The sequence below is a fragment of the Schistocerca piceifrons genome, chromosome 8 (assembly GCF_021461385.2).
Source record: "Schistocerca piceifrons isolate TAMUIC-IGC-003096 chromosome 8, iqSchPice1.1, whole genome shotgun sequence".
NCBI classification, from domain to species: Eukaryota; Metazoa; Arthropoda; class Insecta; order Orthoptera; family Acrididae; genus Schistocerca; species Schistocerca piceifrons.
In genome coordinates this window covers 156,245,095-156,267,746 of record NC_060145.1, presented here as the reverse complement: position 1 = coordinate 156,267,746, position 22,652 = coordinate 156,245,095, and the positions used below count along the sequence as shown (strand labels likewise).

Genomic DNA, 22,652 nt, shown 5'->3' with positions numbered 1-22,652 from the left:
GTCTTGCCGACTGACGGGTCGGACGTCTGAGAGCGACTTATGTATCGTATAAAGTGGGCGTGACCAGAGTTACACGTGATATGCAGAGATAACCTTTGTCAGAGATAAAACTTAACTATCGATCGTAATCTTGTCACAGATAAAACTGTCTAGCAATTCTGTAGTGCTACTGTCCAAATATCACTAAGTTTCATGGTCTCTTCTTTCCGATTAAAATTATCCCTATGTTTATATATTTCAATTGCTTCTCTACAAAGCCGTGGGTAATAGTTCGTCGTCGTAGATAAAATTTTTGTTTCGGAAAACTTCACTTGATGATTTCTTGGCTGAAAAGCGTGTTCTGCTACAGCCGATTTATCTGTTTTTTTCCTAATCGGCAAAGACTTCTGTGTTCTTTTAACCGTGTATTTACGCTTCTTTTTGTTGTTCCAACATAAACTTTACCACATGTACACGGAATTTTATATACGCCACTGGCTGATAGAGGAGCGCATTTATCTTTTACAGACCGAAGAACGTGACAAATTTTCTTCGTTGGTCTAAAAACAGGTCTAATATCATGTTTACTTAAAATCTTTCCAATCTGATCCGTTGCTTTCTTTATAAAAGGGAGAGAGACTGTATTCTTCCATCGTTTTTCGGACTTGTCCTTAAGCTTTGTGTTGTTTGGGTGCAGAATTCTGCTTACTTCTTCACACAGACAGATACTTACATAAAAACTCTAACCACCATCCAAAACAAAAAAGAGGTGTGATTACAAGTCTCGTTGACAGAGCCAGACGGATTTGCACGCCGGAGTATCTAGACGACGAATTAAAACATCTGAAGCACGCTTTTGAGAGAAATGGCTACTCAAAGAAAGAAGTAAGCAGAATTCTGCACCCAAACAACAAAAAGCTTAAGGACAAGTCCGAAAAACGATGGAAGAATACAGTCTCTCTCCCTTTTATAAAGAAAGTAACGGATCAGATTGGAAAGATTTTAAGTAAACATGATATTAGACCTGTTTTTAGACCAACGAAGAAAATTTGTCACGTTCTTCGGTCTGTAAAAGATAAACGCGCTCCTCTATCAGCCAGTGGCGTATATAAAATTCCGTGTACATGTGGTAAAGTTTATGTTGGAACAACAAAAAGAAGCGTAAATACACGGTTAAAAGAACACAGAAGTCTTTGCCGATTAGGAAAAACAGATAAATCGGCTGTAGCAGAACACGCTTTTCAGCCAGGAAATCATCAAGTGAAGTTTTCCGAAACAAAAATTTTATCTACGACGACGAACTATTACCCACGGCTTTGTAGAGAAGCAATTGAAATATATAAACATAGGGATAATTTTAATCGGAAAGAAGAGACCATGAAACTTAGTGATATTTGGACAGTAGCACTACAGAATTGCTAGACAGTTTTATCTGTGACAAGATTACGATCGACAGTTAAGTTTTATCTCTGACAAAGGTTATCTCTGCATATCACGTGTAACTCTGGTCACGCCCACTTTCTACAATACATAAGTCGCTCTCAGACGTCCGACCCGTCAGTCGGCAAGACTCACCGGAGGAGAAACACCCCTCTGAAGATGTCCAGCGAAGCACTGGACGAAACGTTAGGAGCTGAAGAGTTTCATGGACCACGACCTTACATCCCGCAAGGTTTACCAGAAGAAAGGTTTTGTTGATGCTCTGAAACAGCTTCATATATGCAAGGAAATTAGTATCACACAATAATTTCTGGCAAGTAATAATTTGCTACTGGCAGTAAAAAAAATCTTTACTTTTCTGCATAAGCTCTTAAACAATTGTTTTCCAATTTATACAAATAAATTTTACATCTGATGCACATGACTCTTGTTCCTGAACTGTTCCCTGTTCCCTGTTCTGTTCCCTGCACTCTCAAACATTTTTTGCTCATTGTCAAACCCAACTTCTGCAGTTGGCTGCAAAAGAGCTCTTCTTAGCTATTTATTCACATTTTCTACAGCATCTGCATCTTCACTGACAGAGAAATTCATTGTACAACAATGTCCTCTTCACGTAGTGTCCACAGCTCGTGGCCTAGTGACTAGCGTTGCTGCTTCGTGGGGTCCCGGGTTCGATCCCCGGCCATGTGGGGGATTTTCTCTTCCAAGGGACTGAGTGTTTGTGTTGTCCTCATCATTTCTTCATCATTCGTAAACGTTGCTACATTGGACTGTGTAAAGAGTTGGACTTTTTATGGGCGCTGATGAGCGCGCAGTTGAGCGCCTCACAAACCAAACATGATGATGATGATCATCATCCTTTCGCTTAGCAACTAGCATGACATATTTGTAATTCATTATAACATTGCCAATCGCTGACAGTCCTTTTCTTTGCCGGCCGCGGTGGCCGTGTTGTTCTAGGCGCTTCAGTCCGGAACCGCGTGACTGCTACGGTCGCTGGTTCGAATCCTGCCTCGGGCAGGGATGTGTGTGGTGTCCTTAGGTTAGTAAGGTTTAAGTAGTCCTAAGTTCTGGGGGACTGATGACCTCAGATGTTGAGTCCCATAGTGCTCAGAGCCATTTGAACCATTTTTAAACCTTTTCTTTATCTACTTGACTGATTTAACACACTCTGTTCAGAATGGTTCAAATGGCTCTAAGAACTATGGGACCTAACATCTGAGGTCATTAGTCCCCTAGACTTAGAACTACTTAAACCTAACTAACCGAAGGACATCACACACATCCATGCCCGAGGCAGGATTCGAACCTGCGACCGTAGCAGCAGCGTGGTACCGGACTGAGGCGCCTAGAACCGCTCGACTGCAGCGGCCGGCCACTATCTGTGATACATCACCCAACAATTGACAATTACGTGGTCTATAAAATGATTAAAAATCCATACCGGCTATTTTCCTGTGCGGATGTAACATCTGTGATATGATGAAAATCTGTCACATAGAGAAACATCGCCCATGTCTTCATCATAGAGTTTCACTGCCATTGGTTGTGGAACATCTAACTACTTTCCACGTACGAAAATCCTCAGAAAGTGTGTAATTCCACAATAATGAAATGAATTTAAGCAGATGTGAACTAATGCTCATAATCTAGAATAGTCGGCGAACTCTGTATAAAAACACATATTTTCAGTCAAACCTTTAGGGATATTAATTATTTATAAACCCTTCTGGTTTGTTGAAGCAGCCATTTTCAATGTATGACAAACTATTATCTATCACACGAATTTTTATTTGCAGGATGCCACGTCCTATTGTTAAACTAAGAACTAGGAAGTCCACTCTAATGGACCAACGTTCTATGAGAGGAAAGATCCGCGTATTTGTGCAGAAAAAAATGAACGAAGGTCCTCATTTACGTCCTCATTTACAAGGGCGTCTGCAGATTAGCATGGGTTCCGAATCAAGGTTCAATTAGATATACACTGAAGAACAAGAGAAACTGGTATACCTGCCTAATATCGCGTAGAGCCGCCGCGAGCATGCAGAAGTGCCGAAACATGACGTGGCATGGACCCGACTAAAGTCTAAAGTAATGCTGGAGGGAATTGACTCCATGAATCTGTTGCGTACCGCCCACTCGTCTAATATACACAATCTCGTACTGGTATTGAGACAACAGCAAAGCCCATAGTTGCAATTTTTGGGTAGTTCGTTCAGGAACCGGTTTCGGCGGTTGAAACAAGGATTTCAATGGCTTGTGATCCGTTACTAAGTAGAATTTTTGGCCATACAAATAGTGGTGGAATTTGGTGACACAATACGCAATAACCAATGTCTCTTTCTCTATTTGTGAATTGTTACGCGGAAGTTTGGACAACACTTTTGATGCGAAAGCAAGAGGCCTGTCTTTATCACCAATTCTGTGCGAAAGCAGTGCACCGATTCCGCAAGAGTAAGTGTCAACTTGCAACACAACATTGGCGACGAGGAGATCAACGGATCCCATCCTCGTCGCTAATGTTGTGTACTGTCTACTCGTCTAATATAGGGTGCCTAGGAAACCTGCCTTCCCGGATCGCTAGACAAGAATTCAAGCAAATCGTATTAACGAATTTTATTTATAGAAAATAAATGATAATACTTAACTTTGAGACATTACAATGCTGTGGGGGGATGGGGCGAAAAGGGTACATAACCCTAAAATCTAGGCTGCCCTGCATTACTTGTATGTTATGTGGGTAGTTTGACGATGTGTTCCAAAGGGCATATATCCAGATGGGCTCAGCTGAGCATAGAGAGAGGTATGGAGGCGATCGATAGATATAGATGGACAGAGAGAGGTGGGTGTAGAAGATGGACAGTGTGAGAGAGGGGGGGGGGGGAGGAGGACATGGGCCAACAGAGTGGGGCAGTAGATGTACACGTAGAGATGGAAAGGTGATATGGACTGAAAGAGAAGAGGGAGGGGTTGACAAGTAGACAGAGTGGAGGGAGGAGGAGATGGACAGAAAGAGGTGAAGTAGGAGATGGTGAGAGAGAGGGGCTAGAAGGACTCAGTCAGAAAAAGGAGGGAAGAGGAGATGGACAGAGAGATAAGAGAAGAAATGAATAGAAAGGGAGTAGGAGGAGAAAGAGATGGTGAAAGAGGTGTGTCAAAATATGTGCCATGCACAGTGAAAGCATGGGTGAAAGTCTAGTATGTCTATATATTTATAAAAATTGTTTAGTGTATGTATGTTTCACACCTCCTCCTAGAACACGGGATCAATTTCAACCAAACTTGTTATACATATAACTTATTATCTGGAAAGAACCACTGTGGTGGTAATAACCACCCACCCTCATAAGGATGGGAGTTGGTAAAAAGGAGGTAATATCTATATTACTAAACGGTTAACTCAGATCATTATTCGTGGTGCACAGTTCTAGCTGCAGGTTGCATACATTGGCCTACAAATTTATACTTTACTGTTGTTCCATATTAGGTGATCCTATTGATTTTTGATATCCTAAGTTCAGAAATGCTAACCGTTTCGCCATATCACTTGAGGCATTTCCAGGAAGGAATGATGACGACCTAGAAAATTCGTGCTAAACACATATATTCGATAAAGCTTTAATAATAATAATAATACATGTTAAAACAAGATACTCCTAACATAACAATGGAGTATTGTGTTCTGTAGAACTGATACAAAGCATAGATATTAAGTCTCTTCCCTCTCGAGAGCAGTGTGCTGACCACATGACCCTCCACACTCGCATCCAGTGACGGCTGTGGGCTGAGGATGACACGGTGGTTGGTGGATAAAGTGAAGCTCGGACGTACAGAGTTGTTTCCCTCCAAATTTCCGTCGCGTTTTCTTCTTTATTGTACCTGAAGGCACTGCATGGGGAGCTTTCAGCAGCAGTCAATTGCCATTCTATCATTACATCGACCCTTTTACTTCCGTTGCAGTTATTTAATGTCTTGATGGAACCATTCTCCTTGTCCCCCACTCATAACACCATGATTTTCAGGAAAGCAGTTGACGCTGGAGTTCAGAATATGCAGCTTAAAGCTCACTGAGGCATCCATTACTTTGAAATTAACCACCACGTTTCTATGCTCTTGTAATGAAGATCTTTGCAGTTGCCGAGAAAACTTGTGTCAATTTCTTTAAGGAATATATGGGAATGCAGGCTTTCTTGGTGAATCCCGATGATGAAGTCTTCTCGGGTTGTCAATTGAGTCAAAGTGTCGTTCTGCGGCAACGTTTCGACAGGCCTGAAGGTGATGAGTAGTAAACTTATCGAAACGTTGCCGCAGAACGACACCTTGACCCGGCTGACGACCCGAGAAAACTTCATCTCTGTTTAAAGCATATCTAACATGGTCTTTAAATTTAATCCATTTTATCTTCGTTAATTAGTTTCTGATCGTCAGACCCAACGAAAACCTCTTATTTCATCTTAGCTTCTGATAGCTGCGATAATTCACTCATCATTTATTTGAAAGCGTCACCATCTTTTGGTAGGACGTTTATAATTTCATAGCATAAAATTTTGTGAGAAGTCGAGGCAGAAGATATTTTTTGGAATCCGCCAAGGAATCGAACAGTACTCTATTCTCTTCAACGTTTGCCGTACTAATTGGCAAGATTCTCTAATATCAGTGCTTGTCCTTTGCAAGGCCGCCCCATTGCTATTGGAAGCAGACGTATTTGGCACAGCCACCATCCTGACCAAGGATGACAGAGACTTGTTTGAAATCCCCACAAATAGTCAATTCCTATACTTAAGTTTGACCAGGATGAAGGCCAAAGAATCACACTTCGCTTTCAAATGTGTTGAATATTCATCAGGTATGGAAGTATATTTGTACCAATTTTCAACAATACATAAGATCATCGTCATGAAAAAAGTAAGGAAGAAAATCTGTTTTTCTGCTTCTGAATCAACAGAAAAAAAGTTCCAAAGCCAACCATGTCCTTTTCCTATAGCCTAGAGGCTAACAGCTGTGCTACATCTTTTAGGAGTGCCAGGTCTCTGGTCATATCGTTCAATTCGGATGGTGAAAACTATTGCGGCTCACTTTATATCCTCGTCAGAACTCTCATCCGTCTCAGTAGCAGAAAATGGAAGCACTTCATCGAAATTATCAGGCGGAAGAGATACAGAAACGTCAGATCCGTGAGGCACAGGACGTAACGCAGAATCAAAGATTGGATAACAGATATCCCTATTGGTTTTCCTTCCTCACAACTCGAACACATTCAATGTGGGGCCTACAACTTGCCCCGATTCTCAATCTTTACGCCAAAGTACGTAAAATATGCTTCTTTGAAAACGTATGAAATTGTCCGCTGCTGCGTTTTCGTTAGATGTTTGCCACAGATGTAACAGAAGCGGTCAGAATAATTAATACACCCTCTTGAAGACATGACGTTGGCAAAGAGCCAGGTGACTTATCAGCCGTTGCTGAAGTTTACGAGGAAAGTTATGTGTAAAGCAAACATAGACCTTGAAATTACACTATCACGGTAATATATAGGTGGCAATATAATAGACGTTACAATGAAACATTTTTTTTTGTGGTAGGTCCCATTGCAAACATTCACAAAACAATACTGGCGTCATTATATAGATTAAATTGATACAATTTGCGAGACGCTGATAATAGTTTCCACAACGAAATTTTGTCCCAAAACCTGGCAGAAAATCTAAAGCGATTCTGGTCGTATATAAAGTATGCTAGCGGCAAGACACAATCATTGCCTTCTCTGCGCGATAGCAATGGAAATGCTATCGACGACAGTGCTGCTAAAGCGGAGTTACTAAATGCAGCCTTCCGAAACTCTTTCATCAAAGAAGACGAAGAATTCGGATGAAGAACAGCTGTCAGAGAAGTCGCAGTTCGTAGTAACTGATAGAAAATCATCGATTTAAACAGAAGTGATTTCTGTCGTTGCCCAAGCTAATGTTACAGGTTCTTTGCCGTTTCTTGTCTATATAAATGATTTAGGAGACAATCTGGGCAGCCGTCTTAAGTTGTCTGCAAATGACGCTATCTTTTATCGCCAAGTGAAGTTATCAGAAGATCAAAACAAATTGCAAAACAATTTAGAGAAGATATGTGAACGGTGCGAAAATTGACCCTAAAAATGGAGAGTGTGAGGTCATCCATATTAAGTCTTAAAAGGAATCCATTAAACTTCGCTTACAATATAAATCAATCAAATCTAAAGGCCGTAAATTCAACTAAATACCTAGGAATTACAATTACGAACACCTTAATCTAAAAAGAATACATAGAAACTGTGGTGGGGAAGGCGAACCGAAGACTGCGACTTATTGTCAGATGGTTTAGTAGAAGCAACATATGCACTAAAGAGATTGCCTACACCATGCTTGTCCGTCCTGTTTTGGAGTGCTGCTTCGCGGTGTGGGATCCCAGATAGGATTAAAGGAGTATATCGAGAAAGTTAAAAGAAAATTAGTATGTTTGGTATTATCGAGAAATAGGGGAGACAGTGTCAGGGACATGACCTAGGATTTGGGGTGGATATAATTCAAAACAGCGCATTTTTCCTTACGGCGGGATCTTCTCAAGAAATTCCCAAGACCAACTTTCTCCTCCGAATTCGAAAATATTTTGTTGACGCTGTCTTACAAAGGGGAAAACGATCATCACAGTAAAATAAGGGAGATTAGAGCTTCCACGGAAAGACAGATGTATTCGCTTTTTCCGAGCACTGCTCGAGGGTGGAATAACAGAGAATTATTGTAAAGGTGATTCGATGGACCCTCTGTCAGGCACTTAAGTGTGATCTGCAGTGCATCCATACAGATGTAGATGTACATTTTGCGTAGCTCGCCGAAATTCTCATTTTGTGTCAAAATTGTACATGACTGAATATTACCCATTCAGCACCCAAAACTGCCCCAGAAAAACACTCTACCTTTATGGATACAATGGGAATAATACAGCCATCGAGTTACACGTCAAATGTTTATTCAATCCTTTACTTAAGTTTCGACAAATGTGAACCTGTCTTCCTCAGAGGACGTAATAATACATAGAAATAGGATACATTACAACCATTACATGGAAGTCATACGTGCAGAAAAGAGAAACATTAAAAAATTACGTACATTGGAAGTATAAGATCAGCTTACGTGTTACACATTGTCAGAGGAGAGAAACGAAGTCATAAAGCTCAGTCAACAGGAAAATGATCCTTGTACAAGAGGCGTGCAAAAAGAAACGAGCCGGAGTCTGGAATGAGCAAACCGGTGACAGGAGGGTAATATCGTGGCGTGTGTAACGAGATGTGGTTCCGGCCACAGCGTGAAAATTCACAGCCCGTCGCTAAAGGGCTCGCGTGCTCGTCACGTGACTATACAGAGCTAGCAGCAGAGTGCATCAATCGTCCAATGCTGCCAGTCGCATTGCAGACAGTGACACAGGGGCATCAACAGAAGAGCAAAGAGGTGTTGTTCGTTTTCTGACAGCGGAACGGACATTAATCGACGAATGTCCTTACAAGGGACAAGGCGTAACACAAGCGCTCCAGGGAAGGAAGGGTGTCGTTAGCCGATGATGCACTGTCGGGAGTACCGCATTGCACTACCGATGACATCGTCCAGCTGGTGGATGCACTAATTACCCAGGACCGCCGAGTGACAGTGAAAGCCACAGCCGCCATGATCGGATTGAGCGCCGGAAGCGTCCACACCATCATGAAGAACGACTGCACATGCACGAAGTGTGTGCTCAACGGGTGCCCCACAGTCTTCAACCACACCAGGAAGCATGTCGAATGGCCCACTGTCTTGCTCATCTGCAGCGCTATGCTCGGGAAGGGAGTGCGTTCCTGGCACGAGTGGCGGCTGGAGATGAGTCATGGTGTCATCACATCGAACCAGAATAAAAAGGACAAAGTCTCCAGTGGAAGCATCCAGGATCACCACCACCACCAAAAAAAGCCAAGGCCACCCACACAAGTGCAGAAAAGGTTATGCTGGCGTTCTTCTTCGACCCCTTCTGATTCACTTCCTGCAGCACAGGGCAACAGTGAATGCCCAACGTTACTCGCAAACCTTGACCACCCTTCGCCAAGCGATCAAATCAATCAGTCTCATCCGTGGGGGCATTCTGAGCCACGACAATGCAATGCCTCATACGGCCAGTACGGCCAACACAGTCGAGGCACTCCTGCAGAAATTCAAATGGGAGGCTCTCGGCCACCCTCCATACAGTCCGGACCTCTCTCTCTCCCTGTGATTACGTCGTTTTTGGTCCCCTTAAAAAGACTGCGAGGAGCAAACGTTTCACCTCGTACGACGACGTCCAGCTGTACTTGCGGAACTGGCTAACATCGCAGCCCCAGAAATTTTATGAGACAGCCATTCACCGCCTTGTGTCACAGTGTGACAAGTGTCTCAACAGCCAGAGTCAGTACTTATAAGATACAGGTACTGGGTTCTGTAATTATGCCTCCGGCTCGTTTCTTTTTGAACTCCCCTTATAAAACCTAAGGTAGACGTGGATCATACAGACAAACAGACAACTAACGGGGCAGAAGTGACAAGCCAACAGGAAACTTACAACAGCTGGAGCTCACATAAGAAGCGGGTCTGCCACAAAGGACACCTGTCATGTTAATAAAACTACATTAAGTAACATTACAGAATCACTAACATAACAAAAATTTAAAAAAATAAATTATGAAATCATTTAGATTTATGCAAATGGTGAACAAAACTACGACACACATTAAAGTAATATAACGACACAGTGCGTATTGAAAAATAACATGTCGAAACTGTGAGGAACACCCGATGTAGCTGCTATGTCAATTTACAAACAGGCCGAAATCTATCGAAAATATTTCCTTCTTTAAGCTGTAATTGATCGTTTATAATAAAGAATCTATAACTGGGTTTATGCCTAAATATTTGATATTCCTCCAGCAAATGCAATCTAATATAATTCTCTTTCCTATGCACAACAACCGCGTTTTCCAATTTAGTAGGGGAGTGTGCACATTGTGTGAGATGGCATAAGTAGAGCCACGAACGTTACCACGTGCTTTACCCAATAAATGTTCTTTGAATCTACCTCTGACTGCTCTTCCTGTCTGTTCTATACAGAAACAGAGACAATCATTATACCTTATTTTACACTATGCTGATACGTCATGGGATATCTCCTAATATCGTGTGGGATCTCTTTTTCCCAGTGCAGCAACTCGACATGGCATGGACTCAACTACTCGATGGAAGTCCCCTGCAGAAATACTTAACTATGCTGCCTCCATAGAGGTCCAAATTGCGGAACTGTTGCTGGTGCAGGATTTGTGCACGAACTGACCTCCCGATTACATCTCATAAATGTTCGATGCGATTCATGTCGGGCGATCTGGATGGCTAGATCATTCTCTCGAATTTTCCAGAACGTTCTTCAAACTAATTGAGAACAGTTGTGGCCAAATGACATGGCGCGTTGTCATTCATATAAAATTCCATCGTTATTTGGGTCATAAATCAGATGCGAATAATTATAGGCCTATTTCGCTTACGTCAATCTGTTGTAGAATAATGGAACATGTTTCGTGTTCTCGTATTATGACGTTCTTAGATAATACAAATCTCCTTCATCATAACCAACATGGATTCCGCAAACAGAGATCATGTGAAACTCAGCTCGCCCTATTTGCCCAAGAAATTCACAGTGCCGTAGACACTGGCGAGCAGATTGATGCCGTATTCCTGGACTTCAGGAAGGCATTTGATACGGTTCCGCACTTACGTTTAGTGAAAAAAATACGAGCTTACGGAATAGCGGACCAGGTTTGTGATTGGATTCAGGATTTCCTAGAAGAAAGAACACAACATGTCATTCTTAACGGTTCAAAATCTGCAGATGTAGAGGTAATTTCGGGAGTACCGCAGGGAAGCGTGATAGGACCTTTATTGTTTACAATATACATAAATGACTTAGTTGACAACATCGGTAGCTCCGTGAGGCTATTTGCAGATGACACGGTTGTCTACAAGAAAGTAGCAACATCAGAAGACTCGTACGTACTCCAGGAGGACCTGCAGAGGATTAATGCATGGTGCGACAGCTGGCAGCTTTCCCTAAACGTAGATAAATGTAATATAATGCGCATACATAGGGGCAGAAATCCATTCCAGTACGATTATGCTATAGGTGGTAAATCATTGGAAGCGGTAACGACCGTAAAATACTTAGGAGTTACTATCCGGAGCGATCTGAAGTGGAATGATCACATAAAACAAATAGTGGGAAAAGCAGGCGCCAGGTTGAGATTCATAGGAAGAATTCTAAGAAAATGTGACTCATCGACGAAAGAAGTAGCTTAAAAAACGCTTGTTCGTCCGATTCTTGAGTATTGCTCATCAGTATGGGACCCTTACCAGGTTGGATTAATAGAAGAGATAGACATGATCCAGCGAAAAGCAGCGCGATTCGTCATGGGGACATTTAGTCAGCGCGAGAGCGTTACGGAGATGCTGAACAAGCTCCAGTGGCGGACACTTCAAGAAAGGCGTTACGCAATACGGAGAGGTTTATTATCGAAATTACGAGAGAGCACATTCCGGGAAGAGATGGGCAACATATTACTACCACCCACATATATCTCGCGTAATGATCACAACGAAAAGATCCGAGAAATTAGAGCAAATACGGAGACTTACAAGCAGTCGTTCTTCCCACGCACAATTCGTGAATGGAACAGGAAAGGGGGGATCAGATAGTGGTACAATAAGTACCCTCCGCCACACACCGTAAGGTGGCTCGCGGAGTATAGATGTAGATGTAGATGAAGTCCATGAAAGGATGCCAATGGTCTCCAGGTAGCCGAACATAACCATTTCCAGTTAATGATCGGTTCAATTGAACCAGAGGGCCCAATCCATTCCGTGTAAACACAGCCCAAGGCATTATAGATCCACCATCAGCTTGCACAGTGGCTTGTTGGGTCCATGGATCTATAGGGTCTATGCCATACTCATACCCTACCATCAGCTCTTACCAGGTGAAATCGGGACTTATCTGCTCAGGCTACGGTCTTCCAGTCGTCTAAGATCCAACCAATAATACCACGATCCCAAGAAAGTCGCTGCAGACAATGAGTGCTGTTAGCAAAGGCACTCGTGTCCGTCGTCTGCTGCCATAACCCATTAACACCAAATTTCGCCCCGCTGTCCTAACGGATATCGCCGTCGTACGTCTCTCAATGATTTCTGCGATTATTTCACTCAGGGTTGCTCGTCTGTTAGCACTGACAACTCCACACAAACGCCTCTGCTCTAGATTGTTAAGTGATGACCGTCGGCCACTGCGTTGTCCGCGGTAAGAGATAATGACCGAAATTTGGTGATCTTGGCACACGCTTGACAACGTGGATCTGAGAATATTGAATTCTCTATCGATTTCCAAAATGGAGTGTCCCATGTGTCTAGCTCCAACTACACTCCTGGAAATGGAAAAAAGAACACATTGACACCGGTGTGTCAGACCCACCATCCTTGCTCCGGACACTGCGAGAGGGCTGGACAAGCAATGATCACACGCACGGCACAGCGGACACACCAGGAACCGCGGTGTTGGCCGTCGAATGGCGCTAGCTGCGCAGCATTTGTGCACCGCCGCCGTCAGTGTCAGCCAGTTTGCCGTGGCATACGGAGCTCCATCGCAGTCTTTAACACTGGTAGCATGCCGCGACAGCGTGGACGTGAACCGTATGTGCAGTTGACGGACTTTGAGCGAGGGCGTATAGTGGGCATGCGGGAGGCCGGGTGGACGTACCGCCGAATTGCTCAACACGTGGGGCGTGAGGTCTCCACAGTACATCGATGTTGTCGCCAGTGGTCGGCGGAAGGTGCACGTGCCCGTCGACCTGGGACCGGACCGCAGCGACGCACGGATGCACGCCAAGACCGTAGGATCCTACGCAGTGCCGTAGGGGACCGCACCGCCACTTCCCAGCAAATTAGGGACACTGTTGCTCCTGGGGTATCGGCGAGGACCATTCGCAGCCGTCTCCATGAAGCTGGGCTACGGTCCCGCACACCGTTAGGCCGTCTTCCGCTCACGCCCCAACATCGTGCAGCCCGCCTCCAGTGGTGTCGCGACAGGCGTGAATGGAGGGACGAATGGAGACGTGTCGTCTTCAGCGATGAGAGTCGCTTCTGCCTTGGTGCCAATGATGGTCGTATGCGTGTTTGGCGCCGTGCAGGTGAGCGCCACAATCAGGACTGCATACGACCGAGGCACACAGGGCCAACACCCGGCATCATGGTGTGGGGAGCGATCTCCTACACTGGCCGTACACCACTGGTGATCGTCGAGGGGACACTGAATAGTGCACGGTACATCCAAACCGTCATCGAACCCATCGTTCTACCATTCCTAGACCGGCAAGGGAACTTGCTGTTCCAACAGGACAATGCACGTCCGCATGTATCCCGTGCCACCCAACGTGCTCTAGAAGGTGTAAGTCAACTACCCTGGCCAGCAAGATCTCCGGATCTGTCCCCCATTGAGCATGTTTGGGACTGGATGAAGCGTCGTCTCACGCGGTCTGCACGTCCAGCACGAACGCTGGTCCAACTGAGGCGCCAGGTGGAAATGGCATGGCAAGCCGTTCCACAGGACTACATCCAGCATCTCTACGATCGTCTCCATGGGAGAATAGCAGCCTGCATTGCTGCGAAAGGTGGATATACACTGTACTAGTGCCGACATTGTGCATGCTCTGTTGCCTGTGTCTATGTGCCTGTGGTTCTGTCAGTGTGATCATGTGATGTATCTGACCCCAGGGATGTGTCAATAAAGTTTCCCCTTCCTGGGACAATGAATTCACGGTGTTCTTATTTCAATTTCCAGGAGTGTAGTATTCCGTGTTCAAAGTCTGTTTCCCGCCGTGAGACCATAATCACGTCGGAAACTTTTTCACATGTATCACCTGAGTACAATTGATAGCTCCGCCAATGTTCTGCCGTTTTATACCTTACGTACTTAATACTGTCGCCATCTGTATATGTGCATATCGCTAACCCATGACTTTTATCACCACACTGTATAGATGCCAGAGTGAGAAAATGGTTCGTTGTTACCCTTTGTGGCCCGACTTACACCTTTTCCAAGACTGTTGTTATTAGAGAACGAAACTTTACAGCTATATTTCTTAGTAAGTCGGCAGTTTACCTTATTAAAAATGTTTCCTGGGAACTATATGGGAAAAAAATTTACTCCTTCTTTACCTTCCTTACCAGTTTATAATCTCATAGAGTGGAACATTTTTTAGCGGTTTTATTGTTCAATATCCGGTCTGCTAATGACGGTTCGTAGCCATTATTACTGGTAACAGTTTATAACCAAATTTCTCTCTACCCAGTAATTCTTCGGGGATAACGGAGTAACCGAGTCATGATGTGTATTAGGACGAAAAAGACCAATGTCTTAAACACAATTACTTTAAGTTTAACAATAAATTATATGTGCAGCCTTTTTGGCTTGGACAAGGGTAGGCCCCTAGCCGGAATTTTAGCTGACATGTTCATAAATTCCCACGAAGAAGATTTATAGCCGGCCGTGGTGGCCGAGCGGTTCTAGGGGCTTCAGTCCGGCACCGCGCGACTACTACGGTCACAGATTCGAATCCTGCCTCGGGTATGGATGTGTGTGATATCCTTAGGTTAGTTAGGTTTAAGTTCTAGGGGAGTGATGACCTCAGATGTTAAGTCCCATAGTGCTCAGAGCCATTTCAACAATTTGAAGAAGATTTCTTCAAGAGTAATTCTGAGCTAAAAAGTAGCATTAGCTTCAATGCTCGGTACGTTGATAATATAATTTTTGTATTCGAAAGTACTTATGAAGCATCAGAAAATTCCAATGGCTCTGAGCACTATGCGACTTAACTTCTGAGGTCATCACTCCCCTAGAACTTAGAACTGCTTAAACCTAACTAACCTAAGGACATCACACACATCCATGCCCGAGGCAGGATTCGAACCTGCGACCGTATCGGTCGCGCGGTTCCAGACTGTAGCGCCTAGAACGGCTCGGCCACTCCGGCCGGCTAAGCAATAGATAACCCTTTCATTCCTTCAATCAGTTTCATGAGAAAATAGTGTTCACTAAAGATCTGCATAACGAAAATAGTGAGTAGATTTGCCTTACCCTTACTTTTGGTATGTAAAACGATAAATTTGGCTTCAGAATCTTTCGTATTCAATCTTCTTGAGATAACATTACCCAGGTTGATTCGGCTCACCCCTCAAGCACACAAATTGGTCGTTTCTTATTATAACATCCCACATAAATTACCGAAGCAAATAATTTGCGATATACAGTTGAAAGTCAGCCATATCATTCTTCATCGCGAATATTCGTACGTTCGCCATTAAAGATGATGAACCATTTTCATACTGAAGCTTCATTCATCACATTTTCATATGCTTCGATTATCTGTCTGTGAATTTCGATAGGGCGTTATTTGAATTTTTATTTGTTTGTTTATTTTTATTAGGAAATCGTATTACAATACGAACTTTATACTTGACAGTATCGTTAATTTTGTGACACATGGATTCACACAGATTAACAGTGATGTTAGACACGTATAACACCGTCAAATACCTTTACAACCTTATATAAAAGCTAGTATAGCGCTCTAATTTTTATAAAAGATATGATAAAAGTACCGCACTACACCGCCAAAAGTTCAATAAAACCTTCTTTATAAGAGTTATCTGACAAAGTTCTATGACAGGGTAATAGATTGTTTTAGGGACCCACGTCATACAGGCGCCAATGGTTATGTGGTGGTAAGTTCCTATGGGACCAAACTGCTAAGGTCATCGGCCCCTAAGCTTACACACTACTTAATCTAACATTAACTTACGCTAAGGACAACACACACACACACACACACATTCCCGAGGGAGGACTCGAACCTCCGATTGGGGGGAGGGGGGGGGGGGGGGAGCCGAGCGAACCGTGACAAGGCGCCCAAGACCACGCGGCTGTTATTAGGGAGCTGTACGACACACGGTCGGAGGTGCAGCGCTCGCCAGAGCAGGACGTTCTGTACCTTTTAGAAAGACGCTCGCAGCTTTTGATGAAGATGCATCTTGTGAATTTTGCTTACATTTCAGCAATGACACAGTTGTTGCTCGCGTCGGACTAATGACACCTACTTTCCGGCAGATGCGGAGGCTAGGCTACACGAGATGCTGGAGAAGTCCTCCAGAGAGATGGGGGCAACTCTGCGGCCTGTGGGAAGCGTTCTCGTGCTGGAAACGCCTCCCGCCGCCTGCGTGGACTCCCCTGGCTACTCTGGTTCTTCTCTTTCCGACGGCGCTCAGTTCGTCTACTCTGTCCGCGGCAAGACTCAGCTCTGCGTGCTGGCGAAGCGCGAAGCCTCCCCTAGCCAGCCGGTGCTTTCGCAGCCTGATAAATTTGCGGGCTGGTTACCAATCGCTTAACTTATCATTGCTTCAGAGATCAACTTTAGAAAATTGTTCTGAGCCCAAATTTTATTTCATTCATTACTGTGTTCCCAATTTTAAAGTTTGTAAATTTGATTCTGTGTGCTTTCCTGTAATTGCTGTTTTATTTTCCACCTATGACATAAAGCTGTTTTATTTTCCTCTTGTAAGGTAAAGTGCAGAAATAAAAATAATAAGATTTGTTGATGACACTGTCATTCTATCAGAGGCAGCCATGGACTTTGAAGACCCATTGAACTTCACTACTGATCCCATCGCTCAACAAAGTGTCACAAGCCTGTAGCATAGAATTCTTGCGGCAGCTAAGCAAATTGAAAAAGAGGGAGAGGGAGGGAGAAGTGATACGGTGATATATTTACGTACATACGATAAATCCCCTTTCCCTCAAAAATATTTCTCTCTTTCACAGCTCCTCTGTGTTTCCACAGATGACGTGTCACTGATCTCAATTGTACTAAGATTGCAGTACACGCGAGGTGCCTATTTGCTTCCACCGCCCAGAATGGAATGCGTAAGTTCTAATAAAAGTTCATCAACCTGCAGTCTTCTACAGTTGTTGTCCCCTGCGCAGTAAATAGCACGTAGGTCGTGAATCCGTAATCTTGAGGGTGTAAGAAACTCTTTGCGAGGAACTGTTATTTTAGAAATGATTAAATTTCCAATCAGTTTGTTTATACGAGAGGCCACTCGCTTTATATTGGCAGAACATGAGAAACCGCACAGTTACAATCCTTTTAGAGTCCCAAATTATTTCTATTCTTCAACAAATTAATGAACTGCATATTTCCGTAATTAATATTACACTGTCCTCAACTATATGTCCAAATAACCATACATTGCTAATAAAGTCTTAACTAACACTGAGTGCGGCAGACATGTCTGTCTTCCGAGGCTTCCGGACCAACTCTGATCTTACAGCCGAATCACTTCGCTCGCTATCCAAGTTAGGCGCGATCCGAAGACCACTGAAGTGCTTCGTCTGCCTTTTCGTTTCGCAGATGTTTATTATTCTACTGGTTATAAGTACTTGTGTAATAATGGAATGATAGCACGCTATTGAGAGATTCTTTAAATAAAACATGTAAGTAAATATGCTGTTTAGCTTGTCTACGAGAGTGAGTCAAATGAAAACCTTAAATTTGTAATAACAAATCGAAATTTCGCGCCGTTATCCTGTAATTTGGTAAGCGTGCTACAAATATCGTGCAGAATGGCCTGTAGGTGTCAACATTGTGCAGATGCACACATACCGTCGCAGTATCAGTATAAAGATGACCGCCCATTTGCGACTTGCACCAGGGAAGAACAGCGTTCTGTTATTCGGTTTTTGCGTAGTGAAACCTATTGAAATTCATTGATGAATGTAGGTTCAGTACGGTGATGCATGTTTGTCACAGCAGCAATTCTACGAATGGAGTAGTAAGTTCGCAAATGGTGTTACTTCAGTGGAAGATGCTCCTCGTTCAGGTCAGGCACAACGAGTTGTGACTCCACAGAACATTGCAGCAGTTGAAGCCATAGTGAAGGAAAACCGCAGAGAGACACTGAATGACATTGCAGCGTGTTTACAGATTAGTCGTGGGTCAGCACACCACATTGTGCATTTTATGCTCCAGTTTCACAAAGTGTCTGCAAGGTGGGTGCCACAGTAGCTGACTCCTGAAATGAGAGAACGACGTTTTGATGCTCATGAAGACCTTCTCCGGTGCTTTGAACGAGAAAGTGATGGCTTACTTGCAAGGATCGTTACTGGGCATGAAACCTGGGTTCACTTCCACCAACCGGAAGCGAAAAGAGTGAACAAGGAATGGCGCCATTCCTCATCACCAAAACCAAAGAAGTTTCGAACAGAACCATCAGCAGGGAAGGTTATGCTGACTCTCTTTTGGGACAAAAAAAGGCGTCATTTTGGAGCATTACATGCCTTGAGTGACCACTCTCACCAGTGCATCATACACAGATCTCCTAAAAACTCATCTGAGGCCTGCAATCAAATCAAAGCGACGTGGATTGCTGTCAGCAGTTGTCCTTTTGCAACATGACAATGCAAGGCCCCACACTGCTCGTACAACAGTTGCAAAAATCACAGACCTGCATTTTGAGTGTCTTCCTCATCCACCATACTCACCAAACCTTGCCCCAAGTGATTTCCATATGTTTGGACCACTCAAAGACGCAATGGGAGGAAAGAAGTTCCGTTCTGATGAAGAGGTACGCCACGCGGTGCATGAGTGACTGCGCGGACTACCAAAAGAATTTTTTCTAAAGGAATTTATGCATTTTGAAAGCTAGGGAGGACTTGCATTGAGCGTGGGGGAAATTATGTTGAAAAGTGATACAGTTTTGTACCACTTCTGCACAATAAACAATATTTTAAAAAAATATTTGTTTTCATTTGACTCACCCTCTTAATATTAATAACAGAAGGTTGTCATATTGGCGCGCAACTTCCGAACACAGCAGCCAATCGCTGAGAAGGACCACAATTTAGGCGGTCGTTCTCACGATACCTGTACCGAACAAAAGATCTACCATCGGTACCTCACACTACATTTCGTCATCTTGCCACAGCTGCCTTCTCAACTGCTCTAAAAAGAGCTTCTTGTAGCCGAATATGATGGCTGTAAAGCCAGAAATAATACACAGCGTTCGCATCTAACGAGTGACCACTCGGGATATACACTGACGGGAAAAATAGTCGCAACGCCAAAAAGTAACTAATGCAGAGTAATGAAATTTCGGGAATACATTTGTCTCGGTAAAATATTTGAGTGATTAACATTGCAAGATCATAGGTTAAGTAAGCGAGAGATAGCCATTGAAAATGTGAAATGCTGGTACATTAATAGCGGGCGTACTGCCAGAATACTGAAATCTGTTTTGCTAATCATTTAGTTTTTCCGTTTCGTGACACAAAGAGCAGAAGCTACAGCACTATACGTTGGGATTTTTGGCATTTGTGTTTGGAGTTTGTAATTCTCTTCCTTGAGTGCCTTGATTTCCACTTCCAGTTCAGAAATTCTGAATGATGCAACAGGAGCATTGGCGACCACAAGTTCCTTTCGTAGTCTTTCATTGTCCACTCTGAATTCGTTGTTGTTACCTGTGAGTTTGGTCTGACCAGGAACAAGTGAACAAACTTTTTGTCTAACAGGTGCTGTGATTGTTGAGAATACCCTTTTTGTTTTAATTCAGCTTGGAAGTCTGTGAGAATATCATCAATAATTTCTATTAGTTTTCTCTCAATGCTTGGTCGTCATGGCATAGCTCCCCCCTCGAGCTAGTTGCTCCAGTGAGTGTGTTGTTCCCACTGTCTGACATGTTTGTTATGTTCATACCTGGGGATTGGATCACACCATCACCATTTGCAGTGGTTGCTGCCATCTTATGCCAAGTTACTTGCTCCAGTATCTGTGTATTAATGCGGTTGTGAAGCTAAACTTAGTGGAGAGTGTAATGTTTGGTGTCCCTAGTACCTCCATGTGTGACTTAAAGTTAGCTCACATGAGACAGAAATCACTGAGCAACAGGCACACTATGACACTTGCTGCCGTAGTAGTGTCTTTAAACAATCACTCGCTATGTGAGAATAACTGCATGCAGCTCAGCACCTGCTGAGTTACCCGCAGCTGTCAGGAATGGCTGGGCAGCTGGCATCCGTGAAGACCAGATGTAGCGCGGAAGTCAGCATGTGGTGTTGCTCCCTCAGGTTTGGCTGAGATGTGCAATATGTGATGTAGCACAAGCCAGCTCACACCAAGCACCATGGGAGACCGACGATCCCTTCACACTGGTGTTACCGATTGCAGTTCAAAACTTTTATCACTCCAACTGTCTAATTCACACCTTATTTCTCTTTTAAATATTGTGCACCATAATGAGTGTCACTTTCGGCACTTGTGAGAACAAACACCAGTTGTTGAAATCCACTTCTACCATGTGAAAACTACATTCCAACACGGAGCCGATGTGAAGACACAACCGAGCTGAATGGGCGAAGGCAGAGGCTGTATGCTGGCAACACACAATATCCTGTTGCAGAGCATGCTCTACAACATGACAGTCATGACCTCGGTGCCTGTTCCATCACATGTGCCATCTGGATTCTTCCCCAGACACCAGTTCCTCAGAACTCTGCAGGTGGGAACCTTGCACTACAACATGTACTTGGTTCTCTCCACCCATCTGGCCTTGATTTATGTTAATTCCTGCTGTCTCAGCATTTCTTCACAGTAATTACTCCTTTCTTCACACCATTTCAGTTTCCTACATCTTTCGTTATCTGACCTGTCTATTTCTCGCCATCCCCCTGCCATCTCTGTTGCATACAATATACCTAGCTTTTCAGTCTTAATTACCCATGCACATTGCTCTAGTAGTAATCTCTGTTTTGCATATTACCCTGCTTTCACATTTAAGCTCTCACGTTTTCAAATCTTGTCCAGTGCAGTTCCAACAATCTGTTTTTCCTTCTCATCCCATCTGGTAAGTCTCCAGTGACTGGGGGTTCTGAGTGTCTTTTCTGAACTATACACCTTTCCGTAGACCTCTCCAGTCCTTTTCCTTCACCACTCTTTCTTCCCCTTTAACTCTTCTGCCAGAAGAAGGAGCCACTGGCTCTGGAAGCTTGTAAGAGTTAAACCTTTTTGTGTGTGTGTTCTCCTGCCGCTGTTTCGTGAGTAGATTTTTTTATCTATCCATTTATGTTAAACATACATACTCTGTAAGCCACCATAGGGGTATGTCAGAGGGAATCTTGTACTACTGCAAGTCATTCCTTTTGCTGTTGCACTCTCATGCTTCCACATGATTTCTCCCATCATGCCTCTGTGGTTCTTATGCAAGACGTACATTGGTGGCAGTAGGATCATTCTCCAGTCTGTCATTAATGCTGGTTCTCTAAACTTTCTCAATAGTGCTTTCTGAATAAATGTCTTCTTCCCTCCATGGACTGATTTCTGCATTCACATACCATTTCTATAATATTCACACACACCTTCCCTACAATCAAACTCACATGCTCCTTCCATTTTATTTTTCTTTGCAATGTAATGTTTAGATATATCGTGGATATGACTGCATCAATCAGCACACAACTAATATTGTATTTGAACATTATAGGATGTTTTTCCTTGTCATCTGCATTAATTTATATTTTTTGCACATTAGGAGAAAGCTGACATTCATCATACCAAATAGATAATCTGTCCACGTCATCCTGTATGCTCCTACAGCCACTACAAGACAGCACTGTCGCATACACTACAGTGTCATTAGCAAACAGTAGTAGACTGCACTTCACTCTATTTGTCAGATTGTTTATGTATATAGAGAACAAGGCCACTCCCTGGATACTCCACTTCTGAGAATGTACCTTTCTCTCTGATGAAAACTCACCAGCCACTCCAATTTATTGATTTCTATTGTTTGAATAGGTTCAGGGCTCTAACACCTCTGAGAACCTATTTTGTACGGTCCTCAGACATTGTTAACAGGTTGCCGCATGGCACTGTGCAAAACTATTTCCAGAAATCTAGTAATGTGCAATCTGCCTGTTGCCTTTCATCCACAGTTCACAGGATTTTGTGTAAGAAAAGGGCTAACTGAGTTTCAAAACAATGATGTTCTTAAATCTGTGTTGATTTGTGGACAGAAGCTTTTCTGTATTCAGGGAGCTGCAGAGGGTAAAAACTGTAGGGGAAG

General features: G+C 43.5%; 1 protein-coding gene across 2 annotated transcripts in view; it reads left to right on the top strand.

Moving 5' to 3' along the window:
• The window catches only part of LOC124711907, a 50,517-nt gene extending 33,413 nt beyond the window's left edge, over window positions 1-17,104 (top strand). For both annotated transcript variants that reach the window (XM_047242160.1, XM_047242159.1), the window contains exon 6: window positions 16,648-17,104. In XM_047242160.1, coding sequence (XP_047098116.1) covers window positions 16,648-16,925 — 278 coding nt within the window. In that variant the 3' untranslated portion in view covers window positions 16,926-17,104. The remainder of the gene's footprint in view (window positions 1-16,647) is intronic.
• The last annotated feature ends 5,548 nt before the right edge of the window (window positions 17,105-22,652 follow it).